The sequence below is a fragment of the Leptodactylus fuscus genome, chromosome 8, assembly GCF_031893055.1.
Source record: "Leptodactylus fuscus isolate aLepFus1 chromosome 8, aLepFus1.hap2, whole genome shotgun sequence".
In the NCBI taxonomy this organism is placed as follows: domain Eukaryota; kingdom Metazoa; phylum Chordata; class Amphibia; order Anura; family Leptodactylidae; genus Leptodactylus; species Leptodactylus fuscus.
The window spans coordinates 29,306,050-29,325,557 of NC_134272.1; the positions used below are offsets into that span (position 1 = coordinate 29,306,050).

The 19,508-nt window shown below is 42.7% G+C and overlaps 1 protein-coding gene across 1 annotated transcript in view; it reads right to left on the minus strand.

Annotated features, from left to right (window-relative positions):
• The window catches only part of VPS8 (VPS8 subunit of CORVET complex), a 129,244-nt gene that overhangs the window by 60,489 nt on the left and 49,247 nt on the right, over positions 1 to 19,508 (minus strand). Inside the window, exons 28-33 of the mRNA XM_075284046.1 lie at positions 12,205 to 12,276; positions 9,030 to 9,149; positions 8,691 to 8,747; positions 5,258 to 5,340; positions 3,886 to 3,970; positions 1,550 to 1,648 (exon numbers count right to left, since the gene is read on the minus strand). Coding sequence (XP_075140147.1) covers positions 1,550 to 1,648; positions 3,886 to 3,970; positions 5,258 to 5,340; positions 8,691 to 8,747; positions 9,030 to 9,149; positions 12,205 to 12,276 — 516 coding nt within the window. The remainder of the gene's footprint in view (positions 1 to 1,549; positions 1,649 to 3,885; positions 3,971 to 5,257; positions 5,341 to 8,690; positions 8,748 to 9,029; positions 9,150 to 12,204; positions 12,277 to 19,508) is intronic.

The window sequence follows — 19,508 nt, forward strand, 5'->3', positions numbered from 1 at the left end:
CCATGGGGGATTGAAGCAGTGATCGGCTGATCACTGCTTCAATAGAGATACGCTGCAATACACGTGTTACACGTGTATTGCAGTGTATAGGAAGCTGTCAGCCTGTGTAGACGCACAGGCTGACAGCTTCATTTACGGCAGGATCGGCCAGGCGCGAGGACGCGGTAAGTGAAGGGGCAGACCCGGGGTCACTGATCAGACCCCGGGCTGCCCCCTACGAACACCGGCACCATATGACACTGTAACCCCGGAGGTGCCGGTGGTCATGTTGATCACCGGCATCTCAGGGGTTAACACCCGCGATCGGATACGGTTCCGACCGCGGGTGTTACGGGGCATTGTCAGCCGTGTATTACGGCTGACACCCGCTGTGCATGGTGCACACACAGTTTCTGTGTGCGCACCATGCATCCGCAGTAATAGTACGGCGGTTTGCGGGAAGCCCTTCCCAGCAGCGCCGTACTATTACGGCGAATGTCGGGAAGGGGTTAAAGGGATTCTACCATTAAAACTCTTTTTTTTTTTGTCGTTCACACGTCGGAATAGCCTTAAGAAAGGCTATTCGTCTCCTACCTTTAGAAGTCGTCTCCGACCTGCTGTTTGGTTAAAAACCCGTTTTTAGTCGGTATGCAAATTAGTTCTCTCGCAGCACTGGGGGGCGGGCCTCAGTCTCAAACAGCACTGGGGGCGTTCCCAATGCTGCAAGAGAAATGTCTCCAGCGATGCCTCCATCTTCTACAGCAACCGCCTCTTCACTCATCTTCTTCTGGCTGGGGTCACACTTCGACGCCTGCGCAGTTGACTCTGCCATCGGGGTGCAGGCAGAGCCAAGCGCACAGGCCAGCAGCCATTTTTTGGAGGCCGCTTACGCACACATGCGCAGTACGCTCCTGTTGTTTGAGCACTGAGCCCCCAGTACTGTGACATAACTCATTTGCATACCGACAAAAAATGGGTTTTTAACCGAACGGTGGGCCGGAGACGACTTCTAAAGGTAAGAGACGAATAGCCTATTTCTATCAACCTCTAAAAACAGAATCCATATTCTTAATCTCTACATAGTTTGATATATAACATGCTCCATAACTGTCTTGGACCAGGGACACATGCAGGGGCGTAACTTGAGGGGGTGCAGAGAGTGCAGTCACACTGGGGCCCAGGAGAACTTGCATCAGTATTGAGATTGCAGCTTCCATCTACCCCATAAACCCAGGAGACCCACAGATTACCCTTAACCATACTAAGGTGGATTAAACTCCTTAGCACCCATAACCATCACTATCAAGAATTCGCTGTAGGGATGAGGTAGGGGGCCCCAGACAAAAGATTGCACCCGGGCCCACAAGACTTTAGTTACGCCACTGGTCCCATGTGGCATTCAGTCATGCACCAATCATGATTTCTCATCACTACACGGAAATAAAAATACAGGTCCCTATTTTAATCCCTATTTTTTAAAGGGAAGTGATCACTGTGCTCATGATTTCTTCTCTAGTCATACTGTACAGTTGCCGCTCAGTCCCATTGATCTATCCTCATATTGGCATACCTCCACATGTCTCATTGCTTTGTCCCATGTTGACTGCTTCTCCTCGGGACTGTATCCAGGAAGTGACAAGATATTATGGATATAATTAAAAACTTCTTGCTGATAGGAGAAAAAAAATAAAAAATATTAAGGTTAAATACAAAACATATCAAGTTTTATGTATAAACGGGTTTTATTACAGATTTTTCAAAAATGTAAAACACAAACAGAAATCAACAAACAGGGCAGCGTCGAAGGCACAAATAGATACAAAATATAAGCGGCCAAGGGGGAGACCCCTAACCACAATGGCGGGGCAGTTTATAGACATCGACGCGATAAAATGGAACAATGAAACCGGTCGGAAAGAACCAACCCTGCGGAATTGCCCCAAAAAGGGAGGGGGAAAGAACGAGAGACAGAGACGGAAACAAACACGAGAAGCGGAAAGGAAAACGGAACAGGAAAGGGAAGACAAGACTCGAAACAAGAAGGGAAAGTCAGGCAAGAAGAAGAAGGGAGAGAAGGGAAGAGGGGGCCATGCCCCACTTTAGGAGAACGAAGCGGAAAAGTCGGATGAGTCCTGGAACAGGACCCAGGGCCGCCAGAGGCGCTCAAACCTGGAGGAATTGGGAGAGTCCTCCGCAACCAAGGCTTCCATCCTCCGGATAAGGAGGAACTCCTGGAGGAATTCGAGCATGGAAGGGGGGTGGAGCTGCGGTATGACAGCCCTGGCAGCCGTGAGAAAATGCCCCAAGAGGTCCTTCTTAATCTGCGACAGCTTACCAGGGATTACCGACAGGAGAGCAAGCTGAGGAGAGGCAGGGATAGTGCGCCCGCTCACCTTGGAGTACAAGGAAAGGACCGCATCCCAGAATGGCCGAAGAACGTCACAGTCCCACCATATATGGAGCATAGTGCCCCTAGCGGTACCGCAGCGCCAACATATCAAGTTTATAACAGAATTGTCCAACAATAGGATGCAGATTTTAAAGCAACTGGATAATAAAATTTTAGAATCCTGGGCATATTCTGTCCCGGAAGTCACCATTATAGGTATTTCAGATGCATCAGGAGTGGTGAAACAACACTAGAATATATCATCAATGTATGATCATTGGGGACTAACCGATAGGACCCTAGCTGACTGTTCACAGGTCGGAATATGACGCTGAATTTGAATTGGATTCCATCTCAAATTCCACCTGAAATTTGCCTCCCATTCATTTCAATGGGCGGCAGTAGCTGGTTTTTTTCAGCTAGTGGAAAAAATAAGTGTCCTGCTCATTCTTTAAGCAAATGACCACCATTGAAATAAATAGGAGGCAGAAAATACACCTTTTCCGTCAACGCAGAACTTGTCAAAATCTGCTTGAGGAATGTGGTCCTGCCCAATTAAGGGAATACCTTGGCAAAATACAGCGGCACTCCAAATTGTGCTTCACATTAAGCGTCAAAATCCACGTTGATTTTTGTCAGGGTCCATTCACACAAAGCCTCCCATTGACTTCAATGGGTTTCTTTTTCCGCTGAAGAAGGAACCCATTGAAGTCAATGGGAGGCTTTTCTTCCACTTGGATTCTGAGGCGGATTCAGCGTCAAAATCATCACCAAAAAACTCACTGTAAATGGACCCTCAAGCAGAAAAAAACTGCTACAAATTCCTAAAGCAGAAATTTTCTGCTTGACAATTTAGGGTCAAATTCCTACGTGTGAACACCGCCTTCGACTGAAGTAGGAGCAGAGTTAGAAAAACTGTCCATTTCATCTCTATACATCTCTGCTCAGGTTTTACCTTGTAGCCACGTAATTGGCCAGCGACTATAAAGGCCAACTTTGAGGCCTCTGAAGAATGTAGAGCTGAAGCGACGGGAGACAATGTAGCACGGGGTTTCGCAGAACTGCTAACACTCAGCGCAGTTCAGACCTCTATCAGTTGGACATCAATCGCGTCGCCTAGTGATACGTTGCGAATGTCTCTCCTGGGATAGAGGTTGGACTTAACACATATGATAACTGCAGGCTGAGCACTCGGCTGACTACAATCTACTCTGGCCAACAATGAAAGGTTGAAGAGAGGAATAAAAAGATATATTACAGGAGCCCCTACTACGTAGTATGCAGGTCTAGTAGAAAACTAACATACGCTTTGTAACAAACAACTCCCCTGGACAGTAGAAAGCTCAACGGACCGAAATATAAATCCATATTTTGAACAGCAGGTAGAAACATGTACTACGTATAAAATTTGTCTTCCCACTCTGCTTATTGTTAGGCAGATAATGTCTTCTATATTGAGTTATGGAAACTATGGGATGCTTTTGTAGCTAAAACATGACGGAGTATTTTCACAGTACCTTTCTCATGGGATCTTGCAAATAACATTCTATGATTTTATCGTATAGGTGTTTTCTTTCGTACATAAACTCACAGATCTGGTAACTAAACATAAAAGAAAGAAAAAGACAATTATTTACAAAAATACAGTTTTAAATGGAGCCTATCATTCAATCACAATTTTTTCTCATTAACGCATCGGAATAGCCTTAAGAAAGGTTATTCTTCTCCTACCTTTCATTGTCTTCTCCGAGCCGCCGTTCGCTTGAAAATCCGTTTTTTGTCGGTATGTAAAAGAGTTCTCTCGCAGCACTGGGGGCGGGCCCCAGCGCTCAAACAGCACTGGGGGTGTCCCCAATGCTGCCAGAGAATTCTCCAGCGCCGCCTCCATCTTCTTCTGGAACGAGGTCTTCACCGCATCTTCTTCCGGCAGTGGCTTGTAACTTCTAGGCCAAGCCGACAGCGCATGCCCGCCGGCTGCGAGAAAATGGCCACTTACAATACTGTGTCAGTGGCCATTTTCTTGTGTCCTGTGGGCAAAAGCGGTCTGCTCTGCCCGAGGCCTAGAAGTCTGAAACCTGCGCCGGAAGAAGAGGATGAAAAGGACGTTGCTGAAGAAGATGGAGGCGGCCCTGGAGAGAGTTCTCTCGCAGCAATGGGGACGCCCCCAGTGCTGCGAGAGAACTCATTTACATACTGACAAAAAACGGATTTTCAAGCAGCGTGGAGAAGACAACAAAAGGTAGGAGAAGAATAGCCTTTCTTAAGGCTATTCCGACGTGTTAATGAGAAAAAATTGTGATCGAATGATAGGATCCCTTTAAATATCGTACATGCTATAATGGCCACACATGCTGTACTATTAATTTCATTAGTGTTTTTTTATAGCAATAATTAATTTCAGATTGTAAAGAAAACCAGTCTCGATCACAAATATCCTACAGTTTTGTGTACAGCTCCTATGTAGGTGTCTCCACCTAACTACAGAGATGGTAGCCTGTAACCATGGAAACACATGTGCCTGCATAGAAGCTGCAGACATAAAAATCATAGAATTTTTTTTTTTTTTTTTTTAAACAAGACTATTTGCAAGGTTGATTTATTTTTAGATGCACCGGAGAACTAAATAATGGTGTACAATATGGAGCCATGACAGTTATGCCGAATCTGTATTCACTCCGGGAATGGTAACTGGCACAGACCCCAATGCAGACACTGGAAAGCCCAATAGAAACCTCACAGAGGCTTTTAATGGCCATACATGCTGCATGTACATATGCTTACATGTCATATGACTGAATAGGTAAAAATGACTGCTGATGGATATCATAACAGCTGTATAACTCCTAGAATATCTGATCGCAACACAGAACTATAGTAGAAAGATCTTACAACTGGGCTCTCTCTGCCAGGTGGATCAGTCTGTTCTCTTCAAACTGAACAATCCCTCCAGCTTGGAGCAGCTCAAGGAGAACCTAAAACAGAGACCATCAAAATCACAGACGGAGGTTTGCAAGGTAAGAGATCACAATACAGAAAGCCCCAGATAGGAAGGTATCTAGGATTCTCTCTGAATTCACATGAAGTGCAATGCACTGGCTGAATTTCTATTATTGTATGTAAAATTATACAGATTCTTCTTATTAATTACTATAAAAACCTTAATTATAGCCTTAATACTGAGCGTGATTCTGAATTAAAGCACATTTTACAACTATTGTGGTGTTCAATGTAAGCATAAAGTGCAAGTAAACTGTTTTGTTTCTGTAAATCCATAGAGGAGGTGATGGCGATAAGCTTTGCAATACACTTTATTAAATAAAACTGCCGGTTTATTCAATTATTTGCCTCCTTTTGCCACTTATTAAATCTATGCAATAGAAGTCTATGGAAAAGTGAGATGGAGGAAGAAGAGAGACAGCCACACTGTAGAAAGACTGTTCTCTTTCACAACACAGCTGGGTTATCAGGAATTACTATACAGTCTTCTGCTCAAAAATATGACACATTTAATCATTTAACCCCTTAAGGACCAGGCCATTTTTTGGTTTCGCATTTTCGTTTTTCCCTCCTCACATTTCAAGAGCCATAACTTTTTCATTTTTCAGTTCACAGAGTCACATGATGGCTTATTGTTTGCGGGACAAATTGTACTTTGTAATGGCACCATTCAATATGCTGTGCAATGTACTGGGAAGCTGGAAAAAAATTCAGAATGAGGCGTAATTGGAGAAAAAATGCATTTGCGCCATTTTCTTATGGGTTTAATTTTTACAGCAGTCACTGTTTGGTACAAATGACATGTTACCTGTGTTCTACGTGTCAGTACGAACGTGGTGATACCAAATTTATATAGTATTTGAAATGTTTTGATACCTGTAACTTTTTCATATTTCTATGTATGGAGCTGGTTGTGGTGTCTTTTTATGCGGGACAAGATGACGTTTCTATTGATACCATTTGGGGAAAGATCTGATGGTTTGATCACTTTTTATTCAATTTTTTATAGGAGGCAAAGTGTTGAAAAAAACGCTTTTTGGCTGTTTTTATTTTTTTTGCCGCTACGCCGTTCGCAGTACGGGATAAATGTTTTAATATTCTAATAGTTCGGGCATTTTGGAGCGCAGGGATACCTAATATGTTTATGTTTAATGTTCTTTAATTACTTTTATAGCTAATCTAGGGAAAGGGGGGTGATTTGAACTTTTATATTTTTTTTTATTTTTTTAATACTTTTAAAAACTTTTTTTTTTCTTCTGTTACATTTATGATCAGACCCCTTAGGTACCTTGAAACCTAGGGGGTCTGATCACTCATACTATTCACTACAATACTACAGTATTGCAGTGAATAGGAAAATCGCAGCACTTCTATTAGAGGATGCCTCTGGCATCGTCTAATAGATCTCGTGCAGAGACAAGCCTGGAAGCCTTCAATAGGCTTCCGGCTGTATAGCAACCGATCACCGCCCTCATGTGACGTTCAGGAGGGCGGCGATCGGCAAAACATGGCGGCGCCCATGCCGCCGGCGCCGTTTACACACTGCAGTCACGTTTGACCGCAGTGTGTAAAGGGTTAACAGCAGCGATCGGCTCGGGCACCGACCGCTGCTGTTAGTGGCAGGTCCTGGCTGTATGATACAGCCGGCATCTGCCGTGTATGGAGCGAGCTCAGCGTGTGAGCTCGCTCCATACATCCCCATGCGACCCATGATGTACAGTTACGTCAAGGGTCGCTAAGGGGTTAAAGGGGCTCTATCATTGGGAAAACTCATTTTTAACTAATCACATCCTTGCATAGGCGTTAGAAAGGTTATTCCACACCTACTTTTAGAATGTAAATTGCCTCAGGCCGGGTTCACATCTGCGACCCGGCCTCTTTTATGCAGGTTTCCGTTTCCTGCCCGAAACTGGGCAGGAGACAGAAACCTGCAGGCATTTTTCAAGCCCATTCATTTCAATGGGTTTGAAAAGTGTCCGTCCGTGAGCGTTTTGTGCTCTCCGCGGCGAAACCGTTTTTTTTTTAACCGGACACAAAGTCAGACATGCAGGACTTTGTGTCCGGTTTAAAAAAAAAAACCCAGTTTCACTGCGGAGAGCACAAAACGCTCATCGGTGCTCACAGCTGAACACTGTCTGTCAGGTTTCTGTCTTCTGCCTGCAGAAGACAGAAACTTGACAGACGGAGACCGGGCACAGATGTGAACGAGCAGTCAGTGGTTTTTGAATAAGTCTGTTTTTATTCATATGCTAATTAGCTTCCAGCCAGCACAGGAAGTTCCCAGCAGCACTCGTCTCTGCTGTTTTCTCCTATCTGTGTGTGCAAGCAGGACGTCATCAGCAGCAGCAACCTGTGCTGTGTACACTCATAGGAAACAATAGCAAAGAGGGTGAACGATGGTGCACCAAGAGTTTAATTAGCATATGAATAAAAATGGACTTTTTCAAAAACCACTGAGGCTATTTACATACTAAAGGTAGGTGTGGAATGATGAAATCAATGAGAGGCTATTTAAACTATTGATTTCAATGTGTAGTGCGCGTAAGATGGCACCCATTGAAATCAATGGGATCTGTTTTGAAGCGCCTCACTCTGACACATGTTCACGTGTCAGAATGAGCGGCACGTTACTCCGTGGGAACGGGGGCCTTAAAAGTAAAAAAAACCATAGGCACTTTTGTGAACTAAAACAAAGATAACTCCTTTCACCTGCACTACTGTTTGATGAACAAAAAAAATCAATAACAGTTTACTTAGGCTTTAATAAATCCATTAGCAGTGAGCTCCCCCTAGTGGTGACTGTAAGAAGTCAAAATGTTCTAAATCACTAAAGGTATTGTCCAGCTTTAGCAAATAAATGTTATTATTTATATGCTGAAAAAAAACACAATTGTGTGTCCATCACATGACCATGAAAAGTCCATCACATAACCTTAGACTCCCTTTTAGCCACTGGAAGTGAACAAAAAATAACAACAAGCAGAGATCTACAAAACCATGAGGAATTGATACGGAAAGTGTATTGGGAATTTTTTTTTAAACTTTTCTTTTATACAAACAAAAACATTTATTTACTGAAACTGAACAACCCCTTTAAATGTATATCGATGCCACAAAAAAACAAGACACTGCACCGACAGAAAATTGAAGTTGTCACCAGTCTTAGGTATTTAGTTCGCAATCATAACTTAGCATATAATAAAAATATACATATACTATAGATGCACACACAAATATACACAGACTTATATATTAAAAAAAACAACTTTTATTATATATATTTTTATTATATATTTTATTAAAGCTCATAGAGAACATTCCTTACCTGTTGTCTCTCTGAATGTCTGGAATCATCATCTGGACTGCACAAGAACTCCAGAACCTGATACATTAAAGAGACTGGAATTAATGAACAGAATTACACATTCTGCAACACATCAGTTATCCCCTTGTGCTTCCTTCCTTCATCTCTACAGAAATCCACCATGAGACCAGTCAGCAAGATCTATACCCAAGTTTGGACCTGTGTCTTGGTTGGACCTGATGGACCATTATATTCACCCAACCTCATCATCTACTATGTATGTAAGAATCTCTAAGAAAAATATATACACTTGTGTTTTCAGATGAGGAGATCAGTAATAGGAAGAACTGATATTCTTACCTGATCAAACAGAACTCTGTTAACGAAAAGTGTATTGTCTGGTTTGGCGAGTTGGCGGGCCAAGAAAGTGAAGAGGCAGCCAACCTGGGAAGGTGTAAAATCTGAATTCTCAACCATAACCTGAAAGAGAGAAAAAAAAAACACAATACATAAACACACATGCGAAAAAGAAAAAAAGAAAAAGTTTCTGCCTTTCCATGTAAGTACAAATTGGTCATATATGAAACGGAATCCAATAAGTCTTACCAATCTCTTGGGGCTTCACTTTCTTTTAGAAGTTAAAGAGATTGTCCAGTTTAGAAAACCACTGTCAATCAACTGTATTAGGAAAATCTGAGTTTATATAGTGGGGGTCCTTTATTCAAGCCTTAGGCAACATAAGAGCAACAAAGTGCATCTCTTAGTCGGTCGGTCCTACTCTGTCTTTTATTATATAGGCAACACATTAATTGTAATAGATACTGTGTAATGCTTAGAGAGGATAACAGCTTTTCCAATATTGATGCACTAAGCTTAGAACTGCTCATCTGCAGGGATCCCAGTGTCAGATCCTCACAGATCTAATATTGATGACAACAGGCCTTCAATATCAGAAAGTAGATAACCACTTTAAAGGAGTTGTCCCATCTCAAGGATCCTATCTATACTGGTAGCTTACGTAAACTGAAGAATTTTCCTAAATATATCGCTTTAGAAATGCTGCTTTGTTTGCCTGCTATGTGAACTTATTCCTCTCATTGTTTACAAAGTGTTACCATAACCATGGACCTGTGCGATAGAACATTTGACATCACTCACTGCTCTCACTGTTTTCTACAGCTCTGCTGGCAGGACAATCAGTTCAGCTAATTACAGTTTGCTGAAAAAGCCTGTCTGTTATCTCTCTATGTAAACACACAGATAACACTGAGGCCTTCTTTACAAGGAATACATCTGCATATTATCTGATCTGCATAAGGATTGTGATACTTCAGTGTCCTGTTAAGCAAGGAGGGGGGAGGGAGAAATACAGGAAGTGAGAGGCAGAGACAGCAGGCAGACTGCTCAAACAGTGAGATGGGAAAACCCCTTTAATTTAGGTAAATCAAATATTTACTGCCAAATTTCCCTACAGATCATAGCTGATCACTAGAGCTCCCAGTAGATTAGCTTACTGCTACGGGACGCTCTCTAACAGGTCATAATTGTCCAAAGCACAGAACTCCTTTGATAAAACCTTACGCTGCACATTTTCTTACATTAGACCTGCACACTAAATGCCATATATCATTTGATTCTCGCTGTCCCCCGTTTTTATTAGTTAAAATCCATCCATCTGCTGAAAACATATGGCCTCTGGAAGATTGGATATAAAATTGCTCTTATTGCCCAAATGGTAACCCCTTTTTGTTTCTTATGAGAAAAATAAAAGATTTCCGCCCACTTAAATGTAGTTTGGCATTTGGAAATTTGTACTTGGTGACAGATCCTCTTGAAAGGGATCAGCCACTTTCTGGACAAAAAATTCCTACCTGCCATAGACCATTGTATATGGTGCCAAGCAATAAGCTCCCTTATGTAAAACGTAACAGGTTATTGCAGATTAGAAGTCTGTCAACAGAGAAAAGTCCTGCACGGGGGATTTTCTCTCCATCACATTCAGTTTGTCAACGGTGAATGCCATTTTAATCAATAGGGTCCACCAGTGCCAGTGTAACTGCTATCCATTTCTCTGTTGTTCAGGTCCCGTGGCAGACCACCGTGATCGTGTGAACCTACCATCAAAGGGATCTTTCATCACTATCTCTGCATACTTCAATAGATGCCATACCACTGATTCTGGAATAGCTGAAAATTTTTCTATAGCTCCCTCCTTTCCTGAGCAATCAACTCTGTTAGTTTCAGGATTCAATATGCCAATTAGGTTCTCTACTGTCAAGTGGACAGTCTCTCTACTTTCCACTCTAGTCCAGGACCGCCCACCTGACAATAGAGAGCCTGATTAGCATATTGAATGCTGAAACTAACAGAAATGATTACTCAGGAATGGTAGGGACTAGAGAAATTCCAACTGTGCCTCTTAGAGAAAGCAAAAAATTGCAGCTGGTGGACGTAGTGAAAGATCCACTTTAAGGACATAGTATAAAATACTTCATACAGAAATGAACTCCTGACTATGTATCATTAAAGGGATTCTACCATTAAAAATCTTTTTTCTGTGGCTAACACGTCGGAATAGCCTTTAGAAAGGCTATTCATCTCCTACCTTTAGATGGGATCTCCGCCGCGCCGTTCCTTAGTAATACTGTTTTTTACCGGTATGTAAATTAGTTCTCTGGCAGCGATGGAGGCGGGCCCCAGCGCTGAAAATGCAATGAGGGCGTCCCCCACCGCTGCCTGAGAACAGGATCCTGCGCCGCCTCTATCTTCTGCTGGATCCTCCCCTTCTTTCTTCGTCTTTCTTCTGATGCCTGCGCAGTTGGCTCTGCCATTGAGACACTAGTAGAGCCGACTGCGCATGCGCGCAATTGCGGCCTCGGAACTATGGCCGCGCATGCGCAGTCGGCTCTACTAGTGTCACAGCTGACAGAGGTGAAGCCGCCGAAGAAAGACGAAGAAAGAAGGGGAGGATCCAGCTGAAGATAGAGGCGGCGCAGGATCCTGTTCTCAGGCAGCACTGGGGACGCCCTCATCGCATTTTCAGCGCTGGGGCCCGCCCCCATCGCTGCCAGAGAACTAATTTACATACTGGTAATAACCGGTATTACTAAGGAACGGTGCGGCGGAGATCCTATCTAAAGGTAAGAGACGAATAGCCTTTCTAAAGGCTATTCCGACGTGTTAGCCACAGAAAAAAGATTTTTAATGGTAAAATCCCTTTAATGGTAAGAAGAAAAGCCAATGAGATGGAGGGAAAAGAATAATCTGGCCATTTTCTTTGAGTATTGGGCTACATTTTTATAGATTGCACTTCGGCTAAACTAGCTGCTAACATCTACAGTGATACGATATGTCTGGTGACCTACTAGAGCAACAGTGTATTCCATACTTATCCAGATAAGTAGGAATTATTCATGTGTTGTCCGAATTTAAACAATTAGCCAATGATTCTGTGCTAAAGTTACAAGACACGTTCCTTGCGGAATCCACTGAAGAAGTTGTGTAGTGTAGACAAGTCTCATCACCATTCACTTACCTTCAGTAAGATGTCCACAATCCTCTGTTGGTGTTCTACAGCTTGTTTATCATTAGTAAAATCTTCAAAGGTCTAGAAACACAGAAAGAAAAACCCTACAGTAAACCTGTCAGTATGTTTCGTGTTGTCGATAATCACTTCTCTCCTACGTTGCAAATCTGCTGCAGAGGAGTGAAGAAGGTATAATGAATGCTGTGTGAAGACTCATCCTCCGCCGTGTCCCATACATACTGTATTATTCATCTTACTTATGCATAGCATGTATTAGTGGTTAACTGAGGCTTAAAGGGAACCTGTCACTACAGTTTAGGTTTTTACACCCCCGGCATGCTTCTACACAGCTGGTTAATACTGTTCTAACCATGCCCCTGTTTTAATATGGGTGAAAAAAACAAAGTTCTAAAACAGAGCCCAGTCCTCAGTGCTGCAATGCTGACTAGTTGGGACGTCACTGTTTTATAACTTCTTATTTCTCTTAAAAGGAACCCATGATATTAAAGCTAGCCAAATTTTTAGTTAGAATGTTATAATGCAGAAAATGTTGAGCAGATTGATATATAGGTGTGTGAGAAAACATTCGGTAGATCTTCTATACTAATGATCTAAATCGCTGCGCCTTCTGGGCTTTAAAGGGGCTCTATGATTGGAAAAACTCATTTTTAATTAAGCATATACTTGCAGTCTTTAGAAAGGCTTATCCAGACATACCTTTTGTATGCTAATCCCCTAAGTCAGTGATGGCAAACCTCTTAGAGACCGAATGCCCAAACTGCAACCCAAAACCCACTCATTTATCTCAAAGTGCCAACACAGCAATTTAACCTTAATAATGTGCGGATCCACAATTGAACTTATAGACCTGCAAAATATGGTCATACAGAGATTTATAGAGCTTTCTGCTCCACTGTGACCCCCACACAGTCCAATCTGCTTCCCAGTGACCCCCACACAGTACAATCAGCTCCACAGTGGCCCCCACACAGTATAATCTGCTGCACAGTGGTCCCCATATAGTACAATTTGCTCCACGGTGGCACCCACACAATATAATCTGTTCCATGGAAGGGTGCCCAAAGAGAGGGCTCTGAGTGCCACCTCTGGCACCCGTGCCATAGGTTTGCCATCACGGCCCTAGTCATTTTTGAATGAGCTTGCTTTTATTCATATGCTAATTAGCCAACAACGAGCACTGACAGTCTCAAGTGAGCACTGTCAGCTATGTGAGGGTGAGAGCAGGGAAGGCTGATGAGTCAGCAGCAGCAGCCGCCTCCCTACTCTCACACACACACATAGCAGACAGTGCCCACTGAGACTTCCTGGTGTACGCTGGAGGCCTGGAGGCTAATTAGCATAGGAATAAAAGTGGGCTAATTTAAAAAAAAACTACTGAGGCTATTTACATACAAAAGGTTTGTGTGGAATAGCCTTTCTAAAGGCTATATAAGTATATGTTTAGTTAAAAATTAGTTTCCAAATGATAGAGCCCCTTTAAAGTCCAATGGGCGGTCCTAGGAAGTACCTGATAGCTCTCAATCACTGGGTAAGACCGCCCACTGGGGTCTATAGCCCAAAGTAATCAAAGATTTAGGTCAATAAAAACAAGTTACACTGAATCTTTTCTGATAACATGCAACAGGTTCCATTAAAACAGCGGCATGATGGTAAGAATAGTATACAGAAGGAACACAGCAGCATTTTGGTGGTTTGATCACATAAACGTTACTGAATGGATCACCATTAGAGATGAGCGAGTAGTATTTGATCGAATACTACGGTATTCAAAATACTCGTACTGGGTCGAATACCATGCGGTAAACGTAAAAGGCGTTTACCACGTGGTAATTGACCAAGTACGAGTATTTTGAATACCGTAGTATTCGATCAAATACTACTCGCTCATCTCTAGTCACCATTAAAGGGGACCCAAAACTTACAAGCAATTTGTATCACCATGTGTTACTTAAATACATCACCTGATATACAATGATAGAAAAATACAGTGTCTCATGTTAACTTTTCACTGTAATGTAAAAGTAATAGAACACGATACAACATATGTACTACAGTTATACTCTGCCATACAAAGAACCTTTAGGGTCAGTTCACACAGAGGAATTTGCTGTAGATTTGGGGGCAGATTCATAAGACCATTCCTTCTCCAAGAGGTGCAGGTTGGGAAAAGATTTTGGCTGAGGTGTCACCTTATTTCATATAACAATATTCTAGATAAAGTTCTTTATACCTCTACATGTGACTCCTTAACTTTTTCTGTATAAGGTTATTTTGCAGGATTGGCAAAAAAAATTTTCATTGTTGTAGGTTATGACATGGACTATTGTACATAGTCCAGTTACATTAATGTGACCACCGCCTACTTTTGATGTCAACGTTAAATACCCAATCGCAGAAGGCACGTGTCATCAGTCATCTGGGTGCACTCATCATTGTGGAAGGCACGATGGATCAACACAAGTATGCATCTATCCTTGCGGACCATGTTCACCCCTACATGCGAATTGTTTTTCCTCAGGATGATGGCATCTACCAGCAGGACAATGCGACGTGTCGTAAAGCTCGCAGTGTACGTGCGTGGTTCGAGGAGCACCAGGATGAGTTTACCGTACTCCCTTGGCCAGCAAATTCCCTGGACTTGAACCCAATTGAGAATCTGTGGGGGCCACCTGTATAGGGTTGATCACGCCATGGATGCTCAACCACGTAACCTTGCGCAGCTGGAGTCGGCATGGCTCAACATCCCAGTGAACATCATCACAACATCCCCTCTCTTCCTGCACGTCTCGCAGCGGTCCGCTTTGCCAAAGGTGGTTATTCTGGAGTTTGACAGGTGGTCACATTAATGTAACTGGACTGTGTATTTGTGAAAATTAAAAAAAATAAATTAAAAAAAAAAAAAAAAAAATGGATATATAACCTCTTTTTCTGTCCACCATAAACCCACAAGATGGGACTCGACACAGAGGGAGAACTACATGACAGTCAACCAATGGCTGACACAGGAGAAGGAACTGGAAGGATGAGATGAACAGTGTCTGTAGTGTTCCTCATCTCAGTCCAATTGTCCCAGTTCTGCTGCCTTTTGCCAGGAGAGACCTGTATACCGACAACTGCTGGAGTTACATCCTGTTTGCAAATGAATGGCAGTTTAGGAGTTAATGAGATTTTCATGTTTCATGACATTTTAACAAACTAATACAAGTAAAATTTACTCCCCCTCCAGTTTCTGCAGACCGAGGTGTTGATGTGCAGTGTCAACACATGGCTGCTATAGGCCATCACTGGTAATGGGCTATGTGTGGACCCCAATGCGGAGTATAACATAACTCCTTAGAATGGCTATCCTTCCCGCTAGGTTCTCTATGCCTTCTAGTGATTTTCCACATTTGCATAAAATTTTACACAGTATACCAAGATTAATAATCCAATTAAAAATAAATAGTAATAATGAGTTTCTCAGATAGTTTGTCCTGATTATACGAAACCTCAGAACGTGACCTATTCCTATAGGTAGACATGCCGGACAGACATGGCACTCTTGCCCGTGAGCTTTCCACAAGTCTAATCATCTGATGTCTTCCAACAACTTAATTATTATTCCCTGTTCTGTTCCCAGATTATGAGCTTGGAGGGAGTTGAATAAACCTCATTTAATTTTGCTCGAGTCTCCCGAGGACTACGCTTCAGAAAAAGAGACTTCAGAGGGGAGAGAGACGCTTGGATTAAATGTCCTCCCTTTGAACTAAAGCCGAGTCGTGGTGTTGATAATAAGCAAGCGTTCCCCAAGCAGATGAAAGCTAAGCATTTGGGGGGTGAGGAGGGGAGAGGTGCACAGACGTCCTGCCTGCACAGGAAGACGAAATGAAGGAAAAATTCATATTCGGTAGAAAAGGACAAATCGGTGACAATCCTGAGAAGTGCTGAAAATGTACAAAAACAGCACTTCATGGATCCCTTCCACCTCAACGTCTGACAGCAGATACAGTCTGGGCGACCACTTTGTGGTAGGTATGGTCTCTATATTCCCTGCCATTGTCTACATCAGGGGTCAGCAACCTTTATAGTCTGGGGTGCCGATTTGGGGAAAAAAAAATATTATAAGGGTGTTGCCCACCTACATTGATAAGCATGTGCACCACATACTTACCAAAAGGGGGACTCAACACTCTAGAAGGACTTAGGAGGATGACCCCATGCTTTTATGCAATGTTATTTGCATCCCTAGGATGCTTTTTGTCTTTGGGTAAAAATTATTTGGTAGGGGTGACCCAAGGAATTTTTGTATAGGAGTTCTCAAAACAACCATCAGTGCATTGCGCTGTTCTTGAAACTCCCATAGAAGTAAATGGAGAAAACTGCACATGTGACCACTCCACTATACACAGCAGCCACAGCACCAAGGTCCGTTCCTATAATTGTCACTTACGAAGAGCCTGCCCAATTGCATAACTAAAATCTTGTGGGCCCCAGTGCAAAGTTACAGCAAATTCTTGATAGTGACAGTTAGGGCCCATTCACACGGAGTAAACGCATTGCGCGCCGCGTTTACGGGACGTTTGCGCCGCGTTAACGCAACCACAAATATGCACCGGCAAAAATGCGGCACAAACGTCCCGTAAACGCGGCACATTGCGCGCCCGTTTACTCCGTGTGAATAGGCCCTTACGGGTGCTGCAGGAGTATTTCGGATACTTGATTCAACCATAGTAGCCACAACTGCAGTGATTAACAATATGGTGAGTGAGCAGTGCAACGCCCGGCATGTAAACATTGCAACCTGGGCCCTGGCTGATCAACTCTTTGAAAATATTGTGGTAGTTTTGCGAGTGTTGTGACCATTTTCACTATTAACATTACATAGTATCTGTTTTATAATCACCATGCAATGTTATTACAGCCTCTAATAATAGTGCATAACTGCTATGAAACATATGGCTTATGATATGACTAGTCAAGTGGACCCACACAGTATTATACGCTCCACAGTGGCCCCCACAATGTACAATATGCTCCACAGTGACCCCCACAGTGTATTATGCTCCACAGTGGCCCCAACACAGTGTAATATGCTGCACAGTGGCCCCAACGCAGTGTAATATGCTCCACAGTGGCCTCCACATGGTATTATATGCTCCACAGTGGCTCACACACATTATAATATGCTGCACAGAGTGGCCCTAAACAGTATAAACTCCCATCTTAAAGCCAGTGCCATTATTATTTTTAATATAAGTAGAGGCCCAGGGGAAAGGGATTAAAAATAACGCACCCCAGACGTCACTGCTGTGGCCTGTGATTGGGCTTCAGCGGTCACGCTGAGTGCAAGGACACCATTCACTGTGACCACGTGTAACCTCAGTCACAGGCCGGAAGAGCCCGAAGAGAACGCCAGGAATCATTAGCAGCCAAGGAGAGGACATTATAAGTGTTTCTTATTTTTAGCCAGCTCCCCTGGGCCGCTTTTTATTAACAATATGTATAGTAGTCAGGGAATCAGGATTTCCCCGACCGCTATCCTGGCAGTCCGGAACGACCGCTATTGTTATACCACTGGCCTGCCTCGTTGCAGGGGGTGCGACCATAATCGATACACTACTGGCCTGCCCCTTTGTGACAAAACTCTTGTAGACTTTCAAGGGACAATGCCCACCATCTCAATGTTATATAAGGGCTTCACAAGCCCTTGCGACAAGACAAGTTGATTTCTGCAGCTCAAATGCAGATTTCCAGCAAGAGACAAATAATTACCGGTATGTTGGGTTTTTTTCCCCCTCAACTTCTCAAGTAAACAGCTGATGTGTCACCTAACCAAAGCCGAACAGTAATAAATATTGTCATAGATCGCTGCTCGCTCATTAAGCAGGAAACATGATCAGCAACACTACAGCAAAAATATCACATTGTGTCGCTGTATTGTGATAGTATAAATCCCAAATCTGCTTCAAACTCCGTCTGCAGTAAGACGCCAGTGACTGACACTGCTATCTGACAAGGATACCAGTGCTTCGGTGACAGCTGACATCTACGCTCTAACAAGCAAGGCTGCTTCTCTTTACAGTGCAAATATGCCTGCACATTGTGTTATATGGCAATCTACTACCGCACAACAGTAGCTTAGTTGGAGACATGCGGACACCATAATCTTACGTAGCAAATCTACGAATTGAAATGCATTGCTGTAGAAAACAAAGCAAAATATGCATAATGGTGTAAATTTATTATAAAAAAAACGGTGCTCACTGTGCAGTAAAAATGATATATTGCCTTTATTCTGTTGGTCAGTAATTTAACCAAATTTATGTTTTCGCTTTTAATAGTTTTTGTTTTTTTTTTCATTGCTATACATCTATAGTTTTTTTTATATTTCTCTGTACGTTGTAGTGTATCGGCTCTTTTTATGTAGGCCAAGTTGCGGTCTATGGGAAAAATTGTTAAATTACTATTGAGTTCTGCCGATAGCAGTGGCGGGCCTGTTTTCGACACCTTCTGTGCTATGTATGGCAGGTGTATGCAAGGGGTTAATTATAAAGCAGATTAAGGCTATGCTTAAGATCAGCTCCAAAATGGCTGAAATCGGTCTTGCATTTATTTCAATAAGTCTAGCCTTTTTCGGCAAGGTTTTAGTTTTTCAGCTAATTGAAAATTTTTTTAAAAAAACTTGCCTTCTTCTGAAGCGAAAGCAGCACAGAAAATTCAATGGAAAGTATTAAGAGGCTGGTGAAAACAGTATTGCATGCCAAATAACACACCGCTAAATGGGCTTGTCCAGGAATTTATTTTTCATGGCCTATCCTTAGGCTAGACCATAAATATCTGATAGCGGGGGGTGACAGCTGGTCCCTGCATGGATCGGCTGTTTACACCCATACTATACACAGCATGGAGCAGGAAGCAGTTGGCTCCTTGCTCAGTATAGTGGCCGGGAGCTGGTACTGCATCTTTTTCTGGAAAAACTTACACTAGTCAGTCATAAGATGTGCCAGATTTATCATCCAGGAACGGCCATTGTGATAAATCTGATTCATTTAACAACGTTTGAGTCTACATTTACATGGGCTAACTATATATATATATATATATATATATATATATATATATATATATATATACACTACTTCCCCGTAGTGTCCAGTATAACAGTATGAATTTATACACCATTAAGATTAGAGGTGAACATCAAACCATAAGTGGCAGCTCCTTCCATATAAGAAACTGATGTGCCCCGTGTGGCGGCACAGATTGCATGCCCATGAGGCCAGCCCTGAACTCCTATGCTTGTGATTCAGCAC